This window comes from Chaetodon trifascialis, chromosome 17, assembly GCF_039877785.1.
Source record: "Chaetodon trifascialis isolate fChaTrf1 chromosome 17, fChaTrf1.hap1, whole genome shotgun sequence".
Classification (NCBI taxonomy): domain Eukaryota; kingdom Metazoa; phylum Chordata; class Actinopteri; order Chaetodontiformes; family Chaetodontidae; genus Chaetodon; species Chaetodon trifascialis.
Window position 1 is genome coordinate 8,920,599 of NC_092072.1, and position 22,143 is coordinate 8,942,741.

Here is a 22,143-nt window from a genome sequence, read left to right on the forward strand (position 1 = left end):
CAATATTACACTAAACCAGTGGTGGAAAGTAACGAAGTACATTTACATAAGTATTATACGTAAGTACAAATTCAATGAATTTTACTTTTCTGTTATACTTTCTACTCCACTCCCTTTATTTGATAAGTTTAGTTTGCTAATTTGTTGATATATTATGTATTATTTAAAGTGAAAAATATCTAAAAATAAATGATGATGCATTATTTTAAGTTAAGATAATGAGTGGTATTTATAAGATACTTAGCAGTATCATGTAGTAGTCATGTAGTCACATTGATGTACCAGTAATTATAATCCAATAATGAAACACACATTATTCTGAATTGAACTGCATAATGAGTATTTCTACTTTTGACACTTTGAAGTATATTTTTGATGTTAATACTTTTCTACTTTTAGTTGTAACAGTGTATTTCTTCACTGCTACCTCTAAAACACACGAGTACTTCTTCCCCCACTGCACTAAACATGTTGAAGTTTCAGGGTTAATAATGCAGCTGATGTGAATCAGAGGGGGTGTCTTCAAATAACTTGTTTAGTCTGACTTGTCAACCAAAATGGACAATTTGCAATAATGTACAACAGATAACAGCAGTGACTGTTGGCCATTTCTGCTTATTTCTAAAAGATTAAACAAAAATGACTGCTGATTATTTCACTTAAGATGAATTGATTAATCACTGAAGCGCAAGTTGGGCCACAGCTTACTTGAAAGGTTTACATAGGCTACACATGGCAAGAGACATGCATCAAATCCACATTTCTGGTTTGGAATTTAAATCCACATTTCTGGTTTGGAATTAATGTAAATGTAAATGATAGATGACAAAATAACATCGTTCTGCAGCCTAGAGGTAATGTTTTATGGTCATCTGCATGCGGTCATTTAGACAAGTCTGTAACTATTACAGTGCATAGCTGTCTGAAGTCTGTACAGAGGATGCTGTAAGGCTGCTAATCCACAGTTTATCTCTCTGTTTACAAAACACAGAATAAAAGCCCATTCAAGTGCAGCAAGTGAGTGGACATATTTCCTGAAAGGATGATGGTGTGACGTGTACGAAGGTGTTGACCACTTTTATAATAATGTGATTTAATTTAACACATCAACACACGAAGACAGCAGGAAGAACTGAACAGAAACACTGAAATTATTGTTACTAATCAGTCATTCCCGGTAGCAGCTTTGCTTATTTCAGCCTCTCCATTGTTAACCTGCTAACGGTCAAAATATTTCCTATGGGCTCAGCTGTGATATCAAACACTCATTGTTACCGGACATCTTGCCAGCTCCAGCAAATCATGGCTCAACGACGCCACCTGGTGGCTTAATCGCTGTGGCTGCTGATATCACACAGGGCACGCAGAAAGCTGTTAAGTGCTGCTGTTAATCACAACCAAGCCTCTGTTAGATGCTGACCGGCTTGTTTGCGGAATAAAATGATCGATTTGATGTGAGAGAGCGTCGTTTTCCTCCAAAAACAGCCTCAAGCTTTGTACGCTTTAAGCTAGTTCCGTTACCTGCGGCAGGTATGTTAGCTAGCTGACGTTAGCACACACGAACATGTCCGCAGGTTCTGCTCTTCATTACTGAGGACTCCACGGGACTTTTGATAACTTCAGCTGCGACAGACACACTTGTCTAAAACCTGAATTAGTTTACTTACAGCTTCTTCTCGCTTTCTCTCAACTTTTCCTCAATATTCCGCCGGAGTGACGAAACCGTGACGCAACATTTTTGCTGCTTATAGATAGGTGCAGGCGCACACGCGCATAGTCACGTGGGTCACCTGATCTTTAGTTGTGTTTTGGTTAGTGTTGGGAGGCCGTAAATTTATATCGCAGTCAGAAAATCTTTATTAAACGAGGCCTCCACCGCGTCTCCCTCATATTAATCACTTTGTATTAACCTTTACTATTATTTTGTGCAATTAGTAAATGTAAAACAGCTCACTGACATTTGTTTTTCATTGTTTAGAAGAACAAAGTTGTTCATAATCTGTCCTGTCTTTGAATGGGATAAGGAGTTAACACTTTTTCTGTTAACTTATAGACCAAACTTTTACTAAAAGTAAAAGTCTGTGGGTCACCAGCATCCGTTAATGTGAAATGAAGCCCACACACAGTGCTGAGGGTAAAATAAGAGAACAATTTATTCTTGGTTCTGTTCTACAAAACTTTATTACAACATAAAGCTGACGAACAAAACTGCGTCTGCTGGAAATAAAAGGTTTCTTTCAGAAAAATGCGGACAGCAATCACAAGTGTGAAAACTAATATATGTACAGTATTCAATGACTATTTGTTAAGATTGACTTGTGCTTTGGAGTTGTCAGATTCTTTGAAAAAGTTTTTCTATTCCTACATCACACGAACAACAAAAATCTCTGTCGGACACAAAGGTTTTGAAGATATTAGCACCATTTTATAAAAAAGAACCACAAAAAGGACAGTTCTTCACTGTAATTCAGATCTGGAGCTGATAAAGTAATTTAGAGCTCACACATTTACTGTATTTCTTTCTATTGAAAAGGACTAATCAGCTAATCACTAACTTTTTTCACACTCACTACACTAAACTCTTAAAATCTCATGACCAAAGTCCAGTGGAAAATATTGTAAAGGACATCAAAAAATAGGATCAACTCCCTCGAAAGCAAAGACAGCCTGTCTGTGCACTCAGGCTCCTTGGCTGAGGGGAAAACTTTGTGTCTCTATGCATCTGTGGTTCATTTTGACCTGTTTGTTCATTGGTAAAAAGCATTTCATTCTTGCCACCCAGTCAAGTTACAACAGCAGAATGTAAGAGAGGAAGACAAAGAAAGCATGGCTGACTTTTAAAACTTGATGTCCCAGTACTGCGGTGTCTCTTTAGTGGCTTCAAACTCGTCTTCAGCGGCGGCAAAGTTGCTGTTGGTCAGTGATGTCACTTCAGGGTGCTGGGTCGGACCTCCGCCCTCTGAAAGGTCATTCAAAAGCAACGTTCAAGAGTGTAAGAATAACCTCATGAAAAGACCAAAACCAAAAACAAGCTTTTTTATGATCACTGTATCAGTTCATATCTGACAGGAAGAACACTTTACGAGAAGAATTTACTGAATGTTTTTAAGAAATAAAAATTTGTTTACAAGGGTTTTGATAATCTCTTATCTTACCAGGGATGCACAGGATCTGGGGCCTCTCCCACCTGCCTCCAGACAGACACCTGAGCAGAGGACTTAGTCTCTGCTGGAAACCCTGAGCACAGTGATAACGCACAACTGCATTGGTCTCGTATCTCAGTCGAACTTTTCCAAAAATGGAGGTGTTTCGGACCTTGGGTGGTGGACCACAGGAAGCTGTTGGAGGAGTGGAGACATAAATCCACATGAGGGAGTTGAACGCATTAATGAGGAGCTCTAAATGTATACTTCCTGTTACTCACAGGTGCCTTTCTTGCAGGTGTATGCAAGGTGATAGTTGCAGGGTACGTCACTCCAGCGTCCATCGTCATGCCACACCATCACTACACAGTCTTCACCAGATAGAAAATAGCTGTCTGGCTGTCCTCTGTACCAATTCTCATACAGCTGTATTAATGGAGGGAGGAGACGAAGGTGAATAGTTTTGGGTTTTTTTTCCAACTATGAGAATAATAACCATAACATGGAGAATAACCTGTGTCCATATTAATAATATTGTTCTTTCCACATACATCCCTGTTTTTCCTTTGTTTGTTTAATCCATACAAAATAACGACTACCTTTGGGCAGAGCCAGGCTAGCTGTTCCCCCCATTTACAGCCTCTTTGCTATGCTAAGCTAACCAGCTGCTGGCAGTAGCATCATGTTTAACCAGGAGAGTGGTATCAATCATGTTATCTAACTCTCAGCAAGAAAGTAAATAAACCCATTTCCCAAAATGTTTGACTATTCCTTTAACATTAGGTTATTAACAAAAGACTCAGGGATCATATATAATACAAAATAAATAAATTTTTTGGACAGTCTCCTTTTTCCAACAATATTTCTCTAATCTGAAAACCTAAAAGCGCTGTGTGGATTTGTTTTCTATAAACTCATCCACACTCCCTTTGCCTCACCAGCGGGTTTCCATCAGACCAGCGGAAGTCATCCTCAATGGTCTTATCATTCAAACCGGTCCACTGGTATTCTTTGTAGTTGCCTGGTGAGGACAGTAAGCCATTACATTCAGTCTTCATGGGGCAATAAATAAATCACTTTAAACCATGACGGTCTGAACGTACTGTTGATGTAATTCTGCTCCTCAGGGGTCATGATGGACACCAGATGAGCTCCCTGCATGCGACAGTGCTGCTCTGCGACCTCCCAGCTCAGACGCTGGCCGAAGTGTCGGTAGCAGAAACCGTGGAACTTATCCCAACCCGGCTCACATTGCTCCACGTCTGAAAACATCACAGAGGAGCACACAGGACCACCAAGAGTCTTTGGATGTCTCAATAAGTTTTTATGCTGCAGATGTAACTGTGTGAATTCCCTTTATTGAGGCCTACTTCTATGAAACAGCTGCCAGCTTCCCAGCTTGTCTGACAGACAGCAGTTTTGATTTCAAACCAGACGAGAGCTCACCGGTCTGACAGAAGTTTCCTCCATATGTTGGCAAACAGAGACATTTAATCTGCCCGTCTCGGTCAGTGCAGGTGCCTCCATTGAGACAGGGGTCGTCCACACAGGCATCTGAAACAAAACAGAGGGGCCACTTCAGATTATTTTGCTGATGAAACCACATGAGAACACAGGCCTCAGTTTGTGTATGTCATTATTTAAGTATTTCAAGTACAAATGTCAGGATAAAAATGGATTTCCTGCATCAAAATGATTTTTGAAATAGAGATTATTGTTGCAATTGTGCATGTATGCCAGTGAATTATACACATTTACAAAGGTAGATAAAGGTAAAAATTGTGGCACATTACAGAGAATATCTTCAGTTTAAAGGACATGTTGAAGCATCAGGATCCACGTGAGCCAACAGATGGCAGCAGAGGACAAACTTCAGAGTCACATGAGGTCAGACTCCTCAGGTCTGTCTTCTCTGGTGAAACTCTGACACTTCTGAGTTGTTTCCAGACTTTCTTTCATTCTGTCTTGTTGCACTCTTCACTAAAAAATATACTATGTACTTTTCAAATGAAAAATGGCAATTGCATTGTGTGGCTGGGTCATACAGGTTCAAAAAGGCTTACAGGGACAGGTCATCTAAAACACAATATCCAGGTTCCAGTTTGACCTGTAGAAGTTTGGAGCCACACACTGAAGCTAAATGTGCCCAAACATTATAACACACCTTATTGTCATCCGATTTGATATGTCAGGCGTATTTTGGAAGCTGCAAGTACACAATAGTGCATATTGATGTAGACGCTGGCACTCACCCTGTAATTCACACAGGCTACTCCATCACTCAAATAACTCCTGTACATTTGTTTCACACTTGCATCTCTTCTTCCTCCGCTCACACAGGACCATTACTCACAATTTTTTTAACTATGTTGAGGAAAAAACTTTAGAATTTTTCAAGGAGTTCATAAACCATTTCAAGGAGTTATTGTGAGACATCAGTCAGTGAGACAGCTCAACTAATTGTTAATTTCCCATCACACATTTGCAGTAGATTGAAGGCTCTTGTTACTGCAACTTTATGCTGTCAAACTCTTGTATGGATAACACTGTACAAGAGAAATATCTTGTTGCTGCTGGCTGAAGGTCCCCGTCAAAAGGTAGCCCAGCTGTTTAAAGTCCTGAAGAAAAGGAGCAGCTGGAGTTCCAGTTTATTTTCTAAATTTGTAAAATAGGGCAAAATGGAGGCATATGTGTCCAAACTGAAATTAAACATTTTACAAGTGGATTCGGTTTATTTGTTTCCTTTGACACCCCATAAACAAGAAGTATGTGGTGTCTGTCATTATGCTTCACACTCACATACCTCTCTTCTCAGAGATCTCTCTTTTGTCAGAGTGTGTGTATGGAAGGTAATAACTGCTTTGCACAAGTCAAATGAGAATCATATGTGCTAAAAGTACAACCATCATTCAGTTTTGCTAAAAGATAGACAAGTGGGACTAAGTATGAAAAAATTAAGCCTTGTGCTGCGACCAAGGATGGCATCTCTATAATAACCAAGGGTTGTTTTTTTTCCCCTTTTTGTCAAGTTTGTTACAAGGACCTTGGTTCAATTCTCAGCACTTCCTGCAAAAAGTCTGCATGATTTCTTGTGTTTGTGTAGTTTTCTTCAAACAGCACATAACAATAAATTACCAACAGGTGATAAAATGACGGCAGTAATTTGAATTGCTGAGTGAGAGGTGACCTTCCCACTGTCATCTCGCTTTTGTTCTATAAGAAAGCCAAATTAAGGTTCAGTGGAGGTGCTGAAAAACAAATGAAAAGCAAAAGCATCAGCACACTTCAATCTGTGCGATATTCATGTATCGAGGCAAGATTTCAGACACTTAAAAATGGTCTCTGTCTGAAAGCTTGTCTCAATAAATGAATATTTCAGACTGAAGGGTGTCATTGCTTTTCTAATTAGCATAAAACCGATTAAAAATATTGCCTCTGCTGTCCTCTGTTTGTTAATAGACTTTATTTGAAGAAGCTCTGTCAGGTTTCTAGGTACCATATCCTCAATGTCAATGCAAATGGTGAGTGAAGCAGTTGCACAGGCAGCATCAATTTGTTTTGTTTGTTTTGTGATGCAGTGCACTTGAGATCATTTGAACGAATCTGTAAATATGAATGGAGCCACATGCAGGGCCTCCCTGTGCTGTTAAATAAATATAATTAGCCTGTTTTCTTTCTTTAAAATATGAAAGTTGCATCTGCCCACTGTGTTGAAAGGCAGTTCCCTGTTTACAGTGGCAACAACTTTTAATGATGCTCACATTTATGCCAATTCTACAGAAACCATTTTTAAAGTTCTTTGCATAATAGAAGGTTGTGAGTCATAACTTTTCATGTTTTGTTTTTTTTTCTTAACTTTCCTTGGCAGAAATAGGCTTCCATACAAAGCACAGCTCTGCCATTTTTAGCAGTAGGACCTAACCGCTGAGGGAACACAATAAAGACTGAAGGAAAACAAGTGAACAGACTTGTCAACTGACGGTGAGATGAGAAACAAACAAACAAACAAAAATAGATTAGTGATTTTATCAGTCTTACACCTAAAAACACAAAACTGTACACATCTTGGAAGATCATGATCGAACAACAGAACATGATTTGAGTATGAAACATTAATGACCATAAAGGTTATTTAAAAACATACTGCTAAACACTACCACTCACAACAAATCGACACCAAACAATGTTTGTGCTTCTAAACATAATAACACTCTGTGTTTCTGCTACTAGACTGTCTAAAACAGCAATAGAAGTCTAAGAATCTGTGGAAGGAGAACAGTTTTAACACTTCAGATATATAGCATTATTGCTGCTGCACTTGACAGAGAAGTTGCACTCGACGTAATGGTGGTTACATTCCAGATAAGGATCAAGTCCCTTTATCAAGTTACTTTCAGATTACTGCAACAGACACTTAGCAAGAAGAGAGTGGTGGTGAAGAGAAAAATATGCATTTATCTGGTGCAGAGATGTATTATCTGTGAATTAAATCCACTGATCAAGATAGTGAGAAAAGGTTTACCAATGCAATGACCATCACTCTTGCAGAAAATCAACCACTGAAACACTCATTCAGAAACATACCAGTATATTACAGTACTTCACAGAAGTCAATCTTTGGATGGGGAAGAAAACATCATGCACAACAAGACTGGACTGTTGACAAATGTCAAATGGGAGCTGTCCCAGTGTGAGTATCTCGAAGGGGAGGTGGTCACAAGGAGACAAGTGAGGAGCGTTTTAAGGTGAAGCGGGAGGAGTCAGAAGGGTGAGTGGACTGTCTGAGACAAAAAGTGAAACAAACGTGGGAAGTCGTTTGAAAAGGAGGGGAGGTGCTTTACAGAAAATGGAGTAAAGGTAGGTTTGGGCAGAGGACAGACCAGGGATTTTAGTGCATCATTGCGTCGAGTAGCAAGAGGAGGACGGTTAGACTGATGAAAGTGGCTTTAACATTACCTGAAGCTTTCCCTGTACCGCCTACAGCTGCCCTCTCATTGGGCAAGATAAGCAGGGTGGGCGGCTGGGTGAGACTAAACTCAACATCCACCAGACCTTGATCCACTGGTGGTATGAATGCTGTCACCTTCTTGGGCTCAGCTGTTTTGTGGAAAACCTTCGGTGCAGAGGTGGTCGGGCTCCAGTTGCGTCTGAACCAGTGGGTGGTGGTGGTGATGGCGGTGGTAGTTGTCTTCATGGTAGCAGCAGTGGGTTTTGTACTCGAGGAGGAATCTGGAGATGCTGAGGAGGTGATGGTGGAAGTTTTTCTGCTGTACTCTAGATCATTCAGAGACTCTTGGGGTCCAGGTGTGCTGGTTAGCAGAGCCCAGCTAGATGTTTGCAAATCAAGAGGAAAGACAGTAAAGTCCTCCTCAGAGGTTGGGGCAATGTTGGATTCTTCTCCAAGGGTCGGGGCAACATTAGCTTCTTCTCCAAGGGTTGGGGCAACGTTTGCTTCCACTTCAAGGGTTGGGGCAACGTTTGCTTCTTCTACAAGGGTCGGGGCAGCATTAGCTTCTTCTCCAAGGGTTGGGGCGATGCTACCTTGGTCCTCAAGGGTTGGAGCAACATTAGCTTGTTCTTTGAGGGTAAGGGTTGGAGCAATATCAGCTTCATCCTCAGAAGCAAGGGTTGGGGCAACATTAACTTCTTCAAGAGTTGGAGCAATGTTAGCTTCTTCTTCATGAGCAAGGGTGGGGGCAACAGTAACTTCATCTTCCAGTGAAAAGGAAACCTCAGCTTTCTCTTGAAGAGTGGGGGAAACTTTAATTTCTTCTTCAGGAGTTGGGCTAACTGTAACTTCCTCTTCAAGAGTGAGGTTAACTTTATTTTCCTCCTCACTAATTTGGCTAACTTTAACATCCTGTTCAACGGTTGGAGCAACTTCAACGTCTTCTCCAAGGGTTTCAGTAACTGTACCAGCTTCATGTCCACTTGCCTCTTCATACCCAGTGGTTGCAGTGTCCAAATACACTCTGTAACCTGATGTTCGATACCGTGCTGTGGTGGGATCAGTAGGCAACTGAGTGGTGTTCAACCCCTCTGGAGACTCAGTGGTAGCTAAGCTTACTCCAGAAATTAGGTCGTCTTCAGACTTTGTCGGGTACAGCTGTCTTTCTTCACTTTCCATAGTAACTGTGTCTTCAATTTCTAAGCTTGTACTTCCCTCCTGTCTAGAAATGGAAGACTCCCACAACTGTGATGCTGTGGAGAGGATATCCAAGCCCAGTCTGTCAGAGTGCTGTGACACAGATGAGACAGTCAGATCAGGGAGTGCAGTCTGAGACTCAGCAGGAGCACTGCTAGCTGAAGCAGAGGGTGACGGGTGAGTGGAGAAGCTGGAAGTGGAAGACTCTGATTTGGACATGACGCCAACTGCTTCCACATCAGGGTCCCTCTCTAGAAAAGAGCACAAAGTGAAAGTGAAAATATGTCAAATCTGTAGATATGAAGCTACAAACAGCAGCTGGATAGCTAATAACATGTTATATCTGGTTTGTTACATGTGTACGACCATACAGACACGAGAATGGTATCAATCTTCTCATCAACCTCTTGGCAAGAATGAGAATAAGGTTGTTTCTCAAAGTCAATTGACTCAATTGACTTCAGGATATTGATGTTTGTTCTTTTGCAAGGCTTAGACATTCAAATAAGGCTTGACATACCTTGAGAAATATCCCCAGAGCCGTCCAGAGGTGTCCAGAGGGAGGTGAGATCCTTGATGGAAGATTCTGTAGTTTGTGCTGGTTGTGTAACAACTTCTTCTTCTTTTGAGGCCTGAGTGGAGACAGACATCTGCACAGGATCTTCGACTGCTGCCTCCTCCAGCTTCACCTCCCTGAAACTCTCCTCTTGAGTATGATTGCTGTCTGTCTCGCTGTAATTGGCCTGCGATCTCTCAAAATTCAGGTTGGTCTCTTGTGTTTCTTTGGAAACCATTGGCCTCTCAGACGGCTGCATATTCTCTTCTGGATTTGTGTCTGTGATTGTCTGGTTATACGTGTGAGGTTCATATGGTGATTGGGGAAACCCTGTGGTACTTTCATGCTCAGACCAGTGAAAGGTGAGGTTCAAGATGTGGTGGGAATCTGTGTCGTTGTAAACACTGGACAGTAATGATGTGTTTTGTTGGGAATTGTAGATATGTGTGGTGTTGACAGTGCTGTTCATCAGTGTTGCAGGATGCTGGGAGTCATAGCTAATTTCTGTAGGAGTTAAAGTGTAATCCACTGCCTGGAGGAGGTCCACTGTAGGTGTGGTGTTGACGGAAGACTCTCTTGTGTGTGATATAACTGTCGGGTGTGTTTCAACCAGGGTTTCCTCAGTGGAACGGTTGGAGAAAAGAGGAAATGATTCGACCACCCTTTGAGCTTTGAGCTCCACCTGTTCTGCATGTTGGTTCAGTTGCAGCTCTTGGTCTGTTTCCATAAGAATAACAACATCTTGCTCAATGTCCTCAGGCTCTGTGGCCATGTAGTCCATGGGAGAGTCGGTTTGAGTATTTCTATTATCTGCAGAGAACAGATAAGTGATTAAAAATGACACTAAGAAATATAAAAAATCTTTTGCTTTCTTTACTGAAAAGAATTTGTCCACCTCCTTACAATCTACATATATCATTTACATTTATCTGAATGTGCATTTTTTCAAACATCTGTTGAAAATGTGTTTTAATCATGTTGTTAAAGAGCACGGTCAAAGCAAGGATCGATTACTGTATGTATCCTTCTCACCTTTACCATACTCACCTTTGAAGCAATAAACATCATGAAGGCTTGATGGCTCTGGGAAGCCAGTTTGGTTGCTGAAGCGGTAGAGGGTTTTGACGCCTGCCTGAGGCCCTCCGCAGCGCTCTCTAGGGGTTATGATGGGATAGCGGACACTGCCATCTGACAGCCAGCCAGGGCTGCAACGGTCCAGACCTTCACTCCATGCAAAGTACAGCTGTGCTGTTGTAGCCAGCTGTGCTCCTGTTGCTCTGCAGTATGACTGTGCTTCATCAAATGTCAACTGCTGTGGGATGGAGTCATGAAACACCTCTCCTATGACATGAAATATTTTCATTAAGTTTCATGATTTCATTTTACCTTATGTACAGTATCCCTTTAAGTGGATCGTAAAAGTGTTGTGATAATATGTAGATAAAGTCTGAGTGATACATTCATGTGACTGACATCATTGGCTAATTTTAGCTTATTGTGGATATTTCTGTACGTGGCATATACAATTCTAACACAAGATGTCATTTAGAAAGACTATTATGTAGATAGTCCACTAGAGGGCACTGATTTAATTTTTTTAACTGTAAAATGTCCTGTTGCACACATTTCTCATATTTCTACAAAAACTGGATTTAAGGTATCCTTAAGTTTTCAATAAATTATGGCTGATATGTTGCTATTGTATATTTTCACCTCTCAAATGCTGATATGAGAATTTGCCTGAAAAATCTTTTGAGCTTTAAAATAGGCATTATTATTCATACCCTCAGTTTGTTCCACATAACAGTAAACATCAAATAGATCATCTGGATCCATTGTCCCATAGTTTCTCACTCCTGGTTGGCCATCCATGTCTCCATAACAACCTTCACGGGGCACTTGAATTGGGTACCTGCAAGTAAGGAAAACAATAAACTCTCTCTCAAAATGAACTTTGTCAACTTGACTTTAAGTTCTAGTGGAGATTCAAATACACGTGGACCTGAATTTGGGGGAAATGTGGACAAAAGGTTGAAAAACAAACATGGAATGTTTAAAGTATGAAAATGTGTGAGCACCATTCAGTTTTAATTTATGTTGGGTGGTGAGATACCTGACAGACTGGTCTGCCAGCCAGCCTGCGTCACACTGCTCATAGCCGTCATAATAAGCCGCCAGCAGCTGGTCAGGAGTGGCGATTTGGGCCCCAATGGCCTCACAAGCCCTCTGGGCCTGAAGGAAGGAGAATGCATAGCGTCCCAAAGTGTCTCTATAGTGGAATACAACCCCTAAAGACACACAAATGCACATAAACATACACAAATAAACACACATTTATATACAGACCATACAAAAAACACTCCAACAGGAAATACAATAAAGGAAATAATAAATATAACTTCATGTGACATATGGTAATATGTTTTCTATGTGTTTCAGACACTCTTGACATCTTTGGCTGGATACTGCTTTCAAATAGTCCTTTAAATGAGGTCACTTTTACGAAACGCCTCCTCAGTTTGTGTAAGATTTAAATGAACACGTAGACTTTGCCCATTAAATGAATCAGATATTTTGGAAGAAATATTCATGTATTCATCACCTTTGACCTTGAGTTGTACGAGGTCGCTGGCGTCCTCCAGGCCCTGCTGCACCTCGCAGCGATAGTGGCCCGAGTCACTGGAGCGTAAATCTCCCAACCACAGTGACAGATCATCAGGGGAGGATGTGTAGTTGAGCCAGGCAGCGCGGTCTCGATATGCTTCGTTTACCTTCACCCTTTGACCCCGTGCCACCAAGATCTGCGTCTCCACCCCACCGGACACCACAGTCCACTTGACTCGTGGTGCAACAGGGGAGGAAGAGGAGGAGGTGGGTGCGGAGGACAAAGATACCAAGCAGGGGATGGAGATGGAGCTGCCCAGTGGGGCAGAAACCGGTCCTGAGTGGGGGATGCTCACCTGGAGCTGCCGGACGTCATCTGCAGAGAAAAATACAAAAAAAAAAAAAAAAAGGGACACAGAGCGTGAAGAACAGAGTGACTCTGTAAAACTGCTGAGAAGTCAAAATCATGGGCTCACTTCTAAACGCACCTTTGTGTTCTTTGCTTATAACTGAAAGTGAATGAATACTGAAAGTGAGGGATAATGGGAACGTGTTGACGTACCAAATGCAGATGGAGTTTGGGTGGGAAAGGCCAGAGTGAGACGGCAGACTGCAATGAGAAGTGGAAGTATTTGGACATGTCTGGAGATAAAGAGGAAAACAGTAAAAATTAAGATTAGATAACATGTGGCACAAATAAAGATTGATAAAGGAATCCTGAAGTCAACTCAAGGGAAGAAAAGAACATAAAAATAACAAATTATTTCTCTTTACCAATTTCAAGCTTCCAATTTCACACATGTTTAACCTCTAATAGGCAGAGCGATTCGGGTGCTGGAAGTCATGTATTGTGTTGGTTCACCTTGTCAGGAGACATGCTCCGCTGATCCCACCAGAATGATTTACTATAATACACCTGCACACCTTTGTGTTACCTTGGATTAAGAGATAGACTCAAGGTTAGTAATGTTCTATTTTTAAGTCCTTTCTTGTTAGCATTTGATATAATAACCATGTTAGTTTATCATGTAATCATGCTAACAAATGCTAATTATCTCTAAGGGAAACTTGTCAAATTTCATGGAAATCCACTCAATAGTTTTAGATTTTTCACTCGAAACCCCGAATCTTGACCTCATAGTGGTGCTAAAGGAAAGTCAAAGGATCACCAAAGTTATTAAATTCATCCTCTGGGGACCAAAAACATCTGTTAAAAAATAAATAAGTAAATAAAATCATGGCAATCGATCCATAAATAAATGTTGAGATATTAAAGGCTAGACTGAAAAATTAAAATAAAGATTATACCTGCAATGTCCATACTGGGTAAAGACAGAAGCATTAGAATTATAGTAAGAGGTGTTTTATATTTAGTCCCTCTCACTGATATAAATGGGGTGGAAAATGTCATTTATTCTATTAGTATAATTAAAAAGGAATAATGCTCATTGATCAAAAGAAAAAAAGTAGCCAAAATTAGTCTACAGGTCTAATTTTCAGATGTGAAAAAGGGATGCTTAAATTAGAATAAACTGAGACATCATACAAATTAATATCAAAAACACCTTTCAGAATAATGCAATTAAATGCAACAGCACCAGACTAGATGAATATAAGCTTCATAAAGGAAGGGCTTATTGCAGGACTGTTGTATTAGACTTCATTAGTTATTGCACTTCATACACTGGTGACTGAGTATATATATCACACATTTGGAGAAAATCATTGTAATCTGTTAACTTTGTTGGAAAGGTTCTTGGCTGTGTAGACATCATAACTTTGGAGCAGAATTTCTGTGTGAAACACTAAAACACAAGTCTCATAAGTTACTGAAAAACGTAACTCAACACTCGACTATGAAGCATAAAAAAGCAACTTCTCTGGTTTTCAAAGGGAAGCTGGGAGCACAGACTCCTGACCACAAGCCATTCATCACCTCCGGGAGCTAATGACATGGCGTCTCAGCCCAGCAGCATCCTGCCAGCTCTCCGTCACCAGTCTGGCCCTGTTATTAACCCAGCAGGCATGGCAGGACGCTCGCAGTGACCTCACACAACCTCCTGAGACGACCATGATAAAGCTGCAAATGTTCGTTCATTATTAAAGAGCAGCGCTCCGGCTCCAAATTACTTTTCAGGGTTGATAGAGTCAAAGGTGCCTTTAGAATTCAGACATGTGCCACAGTCTTAATGCTGACATTAAAGAGTTTCCTCTCACCTGACTGCATCAATGTTTGGACTTTGATAGACTTTACTAGACCTGAAACAATGAGACTGCAAAATTTTACATATAATCTCACAATGTGAAATGGACTGACTAGTGGCTATACTGTATAAATCCAGGTACAACCCCAAACCAATTCTTCATCCACTGAATGAAGGAGCTGAAATGATTTGTCTGTGAATTAGTTAGCAGAATAGCAGTTAGCAAAATACTGGCAGCAATTTTTATGATCAATTCATCAAAAATGCCGAAAATTCACAGGTTCAAGCTTTTGAAATGTGAATATTTGTAGGGTTTCTTGGTGTTTATGATAATTATGATTATGATACTTATAAAGTAAACTGAATATCTGTGTATTTTTCACTGTTGGGTCAAAACAAGTCATACAAAGATGATAACTTGGGCTTTAGGAAATTGGGAGGAGTATTTTCACTATTTCATGACATGTGCAATCAATTTATCAGCAGACTAACTGATAATATCAATGCAGCCCTGAAGGCAGTGGTGGAGAAAGTATTAAGATAATTTCCTTAACTAAAAGAAGGAAAACAACACTATTAAAGTTGAAACTTTTACTTAAGTAAAATTCTGAGAAACTGTACTAAATTACCGCTATATCATTGGATAATTTTATTCATGCATTAACTTATAAGAAGTACTTCGGTCTTGTAGTATAAGTAGTATATTTTAACTCCTTTATATGTACATTTCTTATAAACTGGTCATGTGTTTCATATGGAAAATCTTAATCTGAAAAGTCACTTGTAGCAACAGCAGTGAAATACATGTAGTGGACTAAAAAAAATACAATATTTCCCTCTGAAATGTAGTTTATTTGTGAAGTAGTATAAATGGAAGCAGCTCAAAATTGTACTTAAGTGCAGTGCTTTCTACTGCTGCCTAGAGGGCAAAAAAAGGGATTTTTACGACAGAGAAACTTTTTACAAATAAGTCCAAAAATGTTTGTCTGTTGCAGATGCCTCTGACACAGCATAACTGTACTGTATGTGTCTATGTGTTTTCCTACATTTATGGGGTCCCAACACAAGAAGCCCTGTCATGTTGTGGGGTCTGACATTTTTGTGGGGACCAAAATGTTTGACCCCATAATGTAAATCATTATATTTGAGAATGACGACTTGGGTCAGGTTTAGATTGAGGAATGAACGTAAATGAAATTAATACAAGTCTATGTAATGTCCCCACAAATGATGGAAACAAATGTGTGTGTGTGCCAGCCTCAATCATGTCTGTCATAATGAAGTTTTAATGAACAGACATAAGATGGCAGTATGTGTCACTTGTGCGCCATTCAGTCGTGTAAACATCCATCCATCCACTATCTGTAACCGCTTCTCCTTTGAAGGGTTGCGGCGGAGCTTGAACCAAACCCAGCTGACACTTGGCGAGAGGCGGGGTCCACCCTGAACAGACGTACATATAGAATACATGCGCTCAAGATGGTACAGAATCTAGTACGCAACGGGATCCAAATAAACATTACAAAGGTCGGAGCCACAGAAGTGAGTTGAACAAGCATTGATAAAGCTGACTGTCCTGCATCTGTATATCAAACACATGCATCGTACGAGTCGCCGCAAACACAGCTCACTAACTTGTGTCAAATTAAATGGGCTTCTTTGACGGCAGAATAATTGTTGTTTGTTTCCTCGCCAGCTGGGTGGACTCCACAGAGCTGGTATCACTATTAGTATTCTTGACAAGAAAACGTCTCACAAAAAGCGAGCAGTGGGCCAGGAGGACAGCTGCACACTGTGCTTTCACTTCATACCGACTCCCTTACAAAAGGCCTCGAGGGAAAATTAAAGGACAGGGCACTGGCACACTTGCTTGCTTTTTCTCTTTCCTTTCTCTTGCTCTCTTTTCAAGGATGGAAAAGGAAGTTTTAAACCACTAAGAATCGTTCTGGAGCAGGCTTTGTACAAAAGGGCCGGCCCCATTAAGACACTGCACACTGTCTAAAATGACAGAACTGTTGTGAGAGTGTGCTTATATATGACTTTGTGCATTCAGATTGATGACAGAGGAGAAAATGCTGCTTACTGCTGATTAGTTTGTGAGTTTTTTAGGTCACATTTCTCTTTGGCCTGACTGCCACCAGGCACTCTGCAGTGCTGTTCTTTAATGAGAGGAACAACAAAGACAAATCAAGCTAAAAATCAATGGTGCCCACTACATTTACAGGTCTAGAAACTGCAGCCAGTGCATTATCTATAAGCAGAACTAATCCAGTCCCCTCTCCCACACTACACAGCTGCAGACTATCATGATGGTCATCAGTGGAGAAAAACTTGAGAAATCAAGGTGAAAACAACATTGCCAACTTTAATTTTGAGTGAAAGAAGTAATCAATTAAATTAGATGCTGAGATCCTTGTCAGTGCTGCACTCACAACTAAAGCTTGCTCACCACATCCTGTGGGTGGCCTCTGCAGTACTCTGCATCAAGGTCAATTCAGGAAAACACTCTATACCAACAAGCTGGAAAATGACTGCTGATCCCAGTTTAGTCAGGTCGAACATGCGGAGACACTGGTTTGACTGATGTAAGCTCTGTGCAGCGCTGAGCTGGAGCTGGCTTTGGCACCAATGAGGCCATGATAAAGCAGTCTTTAGATCACCAAATAATAGTTGTCTCTCCAGGGATGGACGGTTTATGAAGCTTGGTTGCGCCGGCTGTTTGGAAGTTCAAACTCAGCCAAGTTATAAGTGTTCACTAAAGGGAGATTTGCACAAGCAGTAAATGCCAAGTGTGACCACTTGTAGCTAACTGAACTCACTGACAAAGCTAATGCTAGCTTGCTAATATATTACCTTTTACAGTGTATGGTTAAAGTGGTAACAGGATATATATGTCAACACATCTGACACAACACTTTATCAAAATGCTGTTTAATTACGAGAATAACAAAGTGTACCTCAAATTACAAAACGTATTGCGACCGAATGGCCAAATAGCTAACATTAGGTTAGCATAATCAGATATTTCCCACTCTAAACTACATGCATAAAACTGGACTTATCGTATAAACATTTATTACAGTATATTGTTTACGCCCATATAATTGTTATATTTGGAAGTACACACTTCACAATGCTACACAGTTACTTCCTGTTTACACACTTGGTTGCTTTTGATTGGACAGCACTACAGATGTTTCCCAGCAACATATTTACACAATATTTAAGTTTTTACTAATATTTATTAAGTTAGTTGATGCAATTCAGTAAGTTTTGGTTTTAATATTAGCAAGCACTTACAAAGAAAGAGACAAGACAGACTGGGTTTTATGAATACAATGTTCAAAAATGGCTCTACAAACACAGCATCTAAAATTTGGGGTAGTCTTTGCAAGCTTGCAGCCACTAAACAAGTAAAAGTAAGACTATCATTTTTGATTTCAATAAGTATTGATCTTAATTTGTCAAATTACAGCATTTATGTCTTCATTCTATCACTACTTTTTATGTACACCAAAGACCAAATCTCAAAAAAATCATCTTTGCTGATGACACCACACTTTAAATCCCTGGGGCAGATGAAAAAGTCACCCATAAAATATTTGCACTCAACACAGGAGATGTGAAACCCCCAACTGAGTGGAAACTGAAGTCCATTCCCCATATAACTGGGAGTGACTCTTCGCAGGATGCTGCCTTTTAAGGACAACAACCTAAACTTTATCTCAGTAAACTATATTAACTTGCAGACTCCACACTGTGTATCTCAGCACCGGCTGTTGTAAGCTCCAGAGTAAAGTCAGTTGCCCCCGTTTGACCTAGCAGGGACTATTCACTAAACACTACTCCTCTGACTCCCTGCACCATCAAACATAACACCTCCACATATCCCTGGAGTTGCATTTACTCAGAGCATTCCCCCCCACCTCCCAAACTACAGCATGCAGACATCTCGAAAAAACGTACTGTCTGTCTCCCAGCAAGATGGCCACTTTGGAAATGCCACCCACCAGACCATTCACCACACCATGTGCCTGGGAGGGAGTCAAAGGCTGTTTCAAACAAACACCTGATCTCAGACCTGACTCAACAAGTCTCTGGAGCGACCACAGCCCATGCCTGCCAGCCTTTACAGACACTCTTCAAACAGATGAAAAAGGGGCTTAAGGACTTTGCACTAACCAAAGACATATATAGATTTGATCTTATATTACTACATCTTGTGTCAACAGACATTGTTTGCCTTCAACCACAAATAAGGGGGCATATGCCATAGCACTGACAGAATGTATTTTAAGATGTGAATTTGATACCCTGTCTTATTTTATGGGATTTTAATGTGCACAGTGTACTATGTGTTCATAGCTTCACATGCTTTTGGTTCATGAATGTCTGAGGTTTTTTGCACAGATCCTCTTAGATCATCTGTTTGAACATTTTTCTGATACTTTCTAGCCTGATGGTCAGATTGAGTTTTCACATTATTCATTTTGAATATTTGAATAGCTGAAATCATGATGAGGGGAACGGTGCAGAAGTCTAGAAGCAGGCTGGATATGAAGCCATCTTTAGTGCACAGTGCAGCTCATCACAGCTTCAGCCACTCTACCTGCTGCCTCTTGATCACCATGATCTCCTGCATGGCAGTCAAACAGGTTTCCCCACTCTTACCACTATGCAACATGTAGCACACCATCCCAGCCAATTAATAAAATGTCGACTGAACTTAATCACTCTATCCAGTGTCAATATTTGGACTAAGGTTATGACTAAAATGTGGGTCTGATCAGTAGAAATTCCATCTGAGCCCCAAGGAGCAGAAAATAAACAGAAGAGGTAATGTGTGCACTTAAGACAAAAAGCAGCTTCTCATGTGTCCTGCAGGGCAAAAAAGGAACAGCATTTTATCTTCAATTCAGCATCCATGCCTTCATCCCAGAATAAATACCATTTAATTTTCAGAAAGGAAGAAGAATGGCAACTTTATAGTTGCCATTGTTTTTCCATTCAGTTTCATGGAAATCTTCACACTCATCTGTATGGGGGAAAACAAACAAACAAAAAAAAAAAAAAAAACAAACAAAAAAAACATTACAACTCTCCACAGTCATTTAAGAATCATGGTGGAAGAAATCTCTTGAGAAACACATCAACCAGCTGCATGAGGCACAGTGGGTGGGTTCATACTGTGCAAGAAAACCAAAAAGAAAAAGCACAAAGGCTTTTACAAAAAAGTTATACTTAACCAAGTGCGTCAGTTCCTCAAAATGACATTTTCTGGGGAGAAAATGAACTAGTGGCCACAATTTCAGGACCTCCTCTGAGGACAGCAACTACCGTAATGCAATTAACTGGTGAAGAGGGTAATTTTCTTAAATGACTCCATAATTTAACATGACATTATAAATTTAAAAGAACTTAACCAAAAACCGCATCATCTGCGTATCATTAACACCACAGCCCAAAACAGAAAACAAGAACCTACCGGGATCTTCTGAGCAGCATTTCAGCTGATGCAGGATGGCTCGACTTCTTGGCTGTAAAAAAAAAAAGTATTTTCCGTCGGCTCCTCTCAGCTTGCTGCTGCAGTGCGACTGTCCTGTTTGAGGGGAAAGCGGCTCTGGATGCTCTGCGCAGGTATGAGGGAGCTGGGACTGCTGTCCGACCGACTCCGAGGGTCGGAGAGAAAGGAGGGAGTTGAGAGAAAGTGAAGCCAGATATGAAATCCTGAACTGCCCACTTTTTCACCCAACAATCGGGATGGAGATGGCGCATGCCTATCAAGGGGGATTGGGAGGGATGACATCTAAAATAACCGATGCTATAGGCTATGAAGTGAAGCCTGCACTCAGGAGATGACCTATATGATTTTTTTTTAAATCATTATTCCTGCAGGGAAACGACAAATGCATTGAGCGTCATTTGGATAAAACAGGGTGAGTTGAGTCAGCGCAGCAGCAAGGCAGAGCAAGCTGCTGATGCTGCTGCAGGTACTGATATTGCAGCACAGTCACAGGATGAGGGAGCTGACAGCAAGTCCTTCACTACATCTTTCAAGTGGACTATTGGTCTCCTTAAATCACCTTGAGGGACTTCGCATGGATCACCATGGGAGCGCTGAGCAGTTTGCAGCATCCTGCAGAGGAGCAGTGACAGACCACAGCTGCAGCTGCTCAGCACTCCTCAGCTTCAGTCTGAAGGGTGTGTTTGGCACGAGCATTTGATTTGAGACCAATAAAGTCACTGCAGCATGTCACAATTAATCAAGTACTGTACTTAAGTACAAATGGTACTTAAGGTAGTTGTAAACCTCTTTACTCGAGTATTTCTATGTTATGACACTTTAAACTTCACTTCACTACATCTCAGAGGGAAATATTGTATTTTTTTACTCCACTGCATTTGTCTGAAGGCTTTACGTCTCAGTTCTTCATCCTTCTTGTTCAGTGAAAACCACTTATCTCCAAATTTGGTGATTTCAAATTAGATGTTTTCTGATAAAACTGAAGGATCAAGCATTCCTTTATGGGATGAGTAAACTCTTCTTCAGATAAATAAACTTATTTTAAACCCCTCTTGGATTAGCTGGAAAATGCATCATCAGAAAGCTGATTTTTCTGAGCTCATGGAAAGTTTTACTTTGAAAGGATGATTTTCACAGGACAGTAATGCTACAAACATATGAATATCTTACAGAATATGATGCATTTCTTTTGAATAAACTACCCAACAGTATATCTACAGCAGCAACATGCAACATACACATTAATGCAGCAATAATATTATTATATCCAAAAACATCATATACAATAGTGAAACAGAGACAGGGACCATTTTGGTGCATAATAAGGACTTTTACTTTTATTTTGCTGATAATACTTATATGCTTTTATTTAAAAATACTGCTTTCACCACTGCAATGTAGTAATTATTAACTGCAGCTGATCCAGAAAAAGCCATCTGTCCCCAAAAAAAGGTCACAAAGATATTTATTTACCAACATGAAAGCAGCTTCAAAGCAGCATAAAAATAGGAATGCTGCACATTATCTTTTCAGCTGTTGGTAATTGCTAGTTTTGAAGATTGGTGAATGAGCTAACAAGCTCAAAGGGTTTATATAAATGCTGTTGAATTTGTGGTCGTGTCCACAGCCGGATTAACCTCAGAGGCCCTCAGCAAAATGAGCTGTGGCCCCTTTGACCAAACCTCTGCCACCCCAACCTCATTTTTTCTCTGTGCAGTTGCATCCTCTCGTCTTCAAGTAAACAAACTGAACACTACTTAGTAATGTGTACCATGTAAAGGCTCAGAGTTGCTCAAAATGGCTAAAGTTGAAGGCAGGATGAAGAGCCTGGTGTCACAGAGCAGACAAGACTTGATTATTGTTCAACAGGGGGTAATGATGCTTTTAAGCAGTCTCTCCTGGAGGACATTAATGGTGTTGCACTCATTTGTACAAATAAAAAGTGACAGAAGTTGTTAGAAGAACGA

At 40.5% G+C, this 22,143-nt stretch overlaps 1 protein-coding gene across 1 annotated transcript; it reads right to left on the bottom strand.

Moving 5' to 3' along the window:
* Positions 1-2,128: 2,128 nt before the first annotated feature.
* Positions 2,129-20,284, bottom strand: LOC139345704 (brevican core protein-like). The gene is made up of 14 exons (XM_070984490.1): positions 20,138-20,284; positions 13,011-13,090; positions 12,447-12,824; positions 11,958-12,132; positions 11,629-11,756; positions 10,892-11,185; positions 9,809-10,654; positions 8,100-9,539; positions 4,590-4,697; positions 4,247-4,405; positions 4,082-4,164; positions 3,425-3,569; positions 3,156-3,338; positions 2,129-2,959 (listed from the first exon to the last, which is right to left on the bottom strand). The coding sequence occupies exons 1-14, from the start codon at positions 20,155-20,157 to the stop codon at positions 2,838-2,840; spliced, it is 4,161 nt and encodes a 1,386-aa protein (XP_070840591.1). The 5' UTR covers positions 20,158-20,284; the 3' UTR covers positions 2,129-2,837.
* Positions 20,285-22,143: the final 1,859 nt, after the last annotated feature.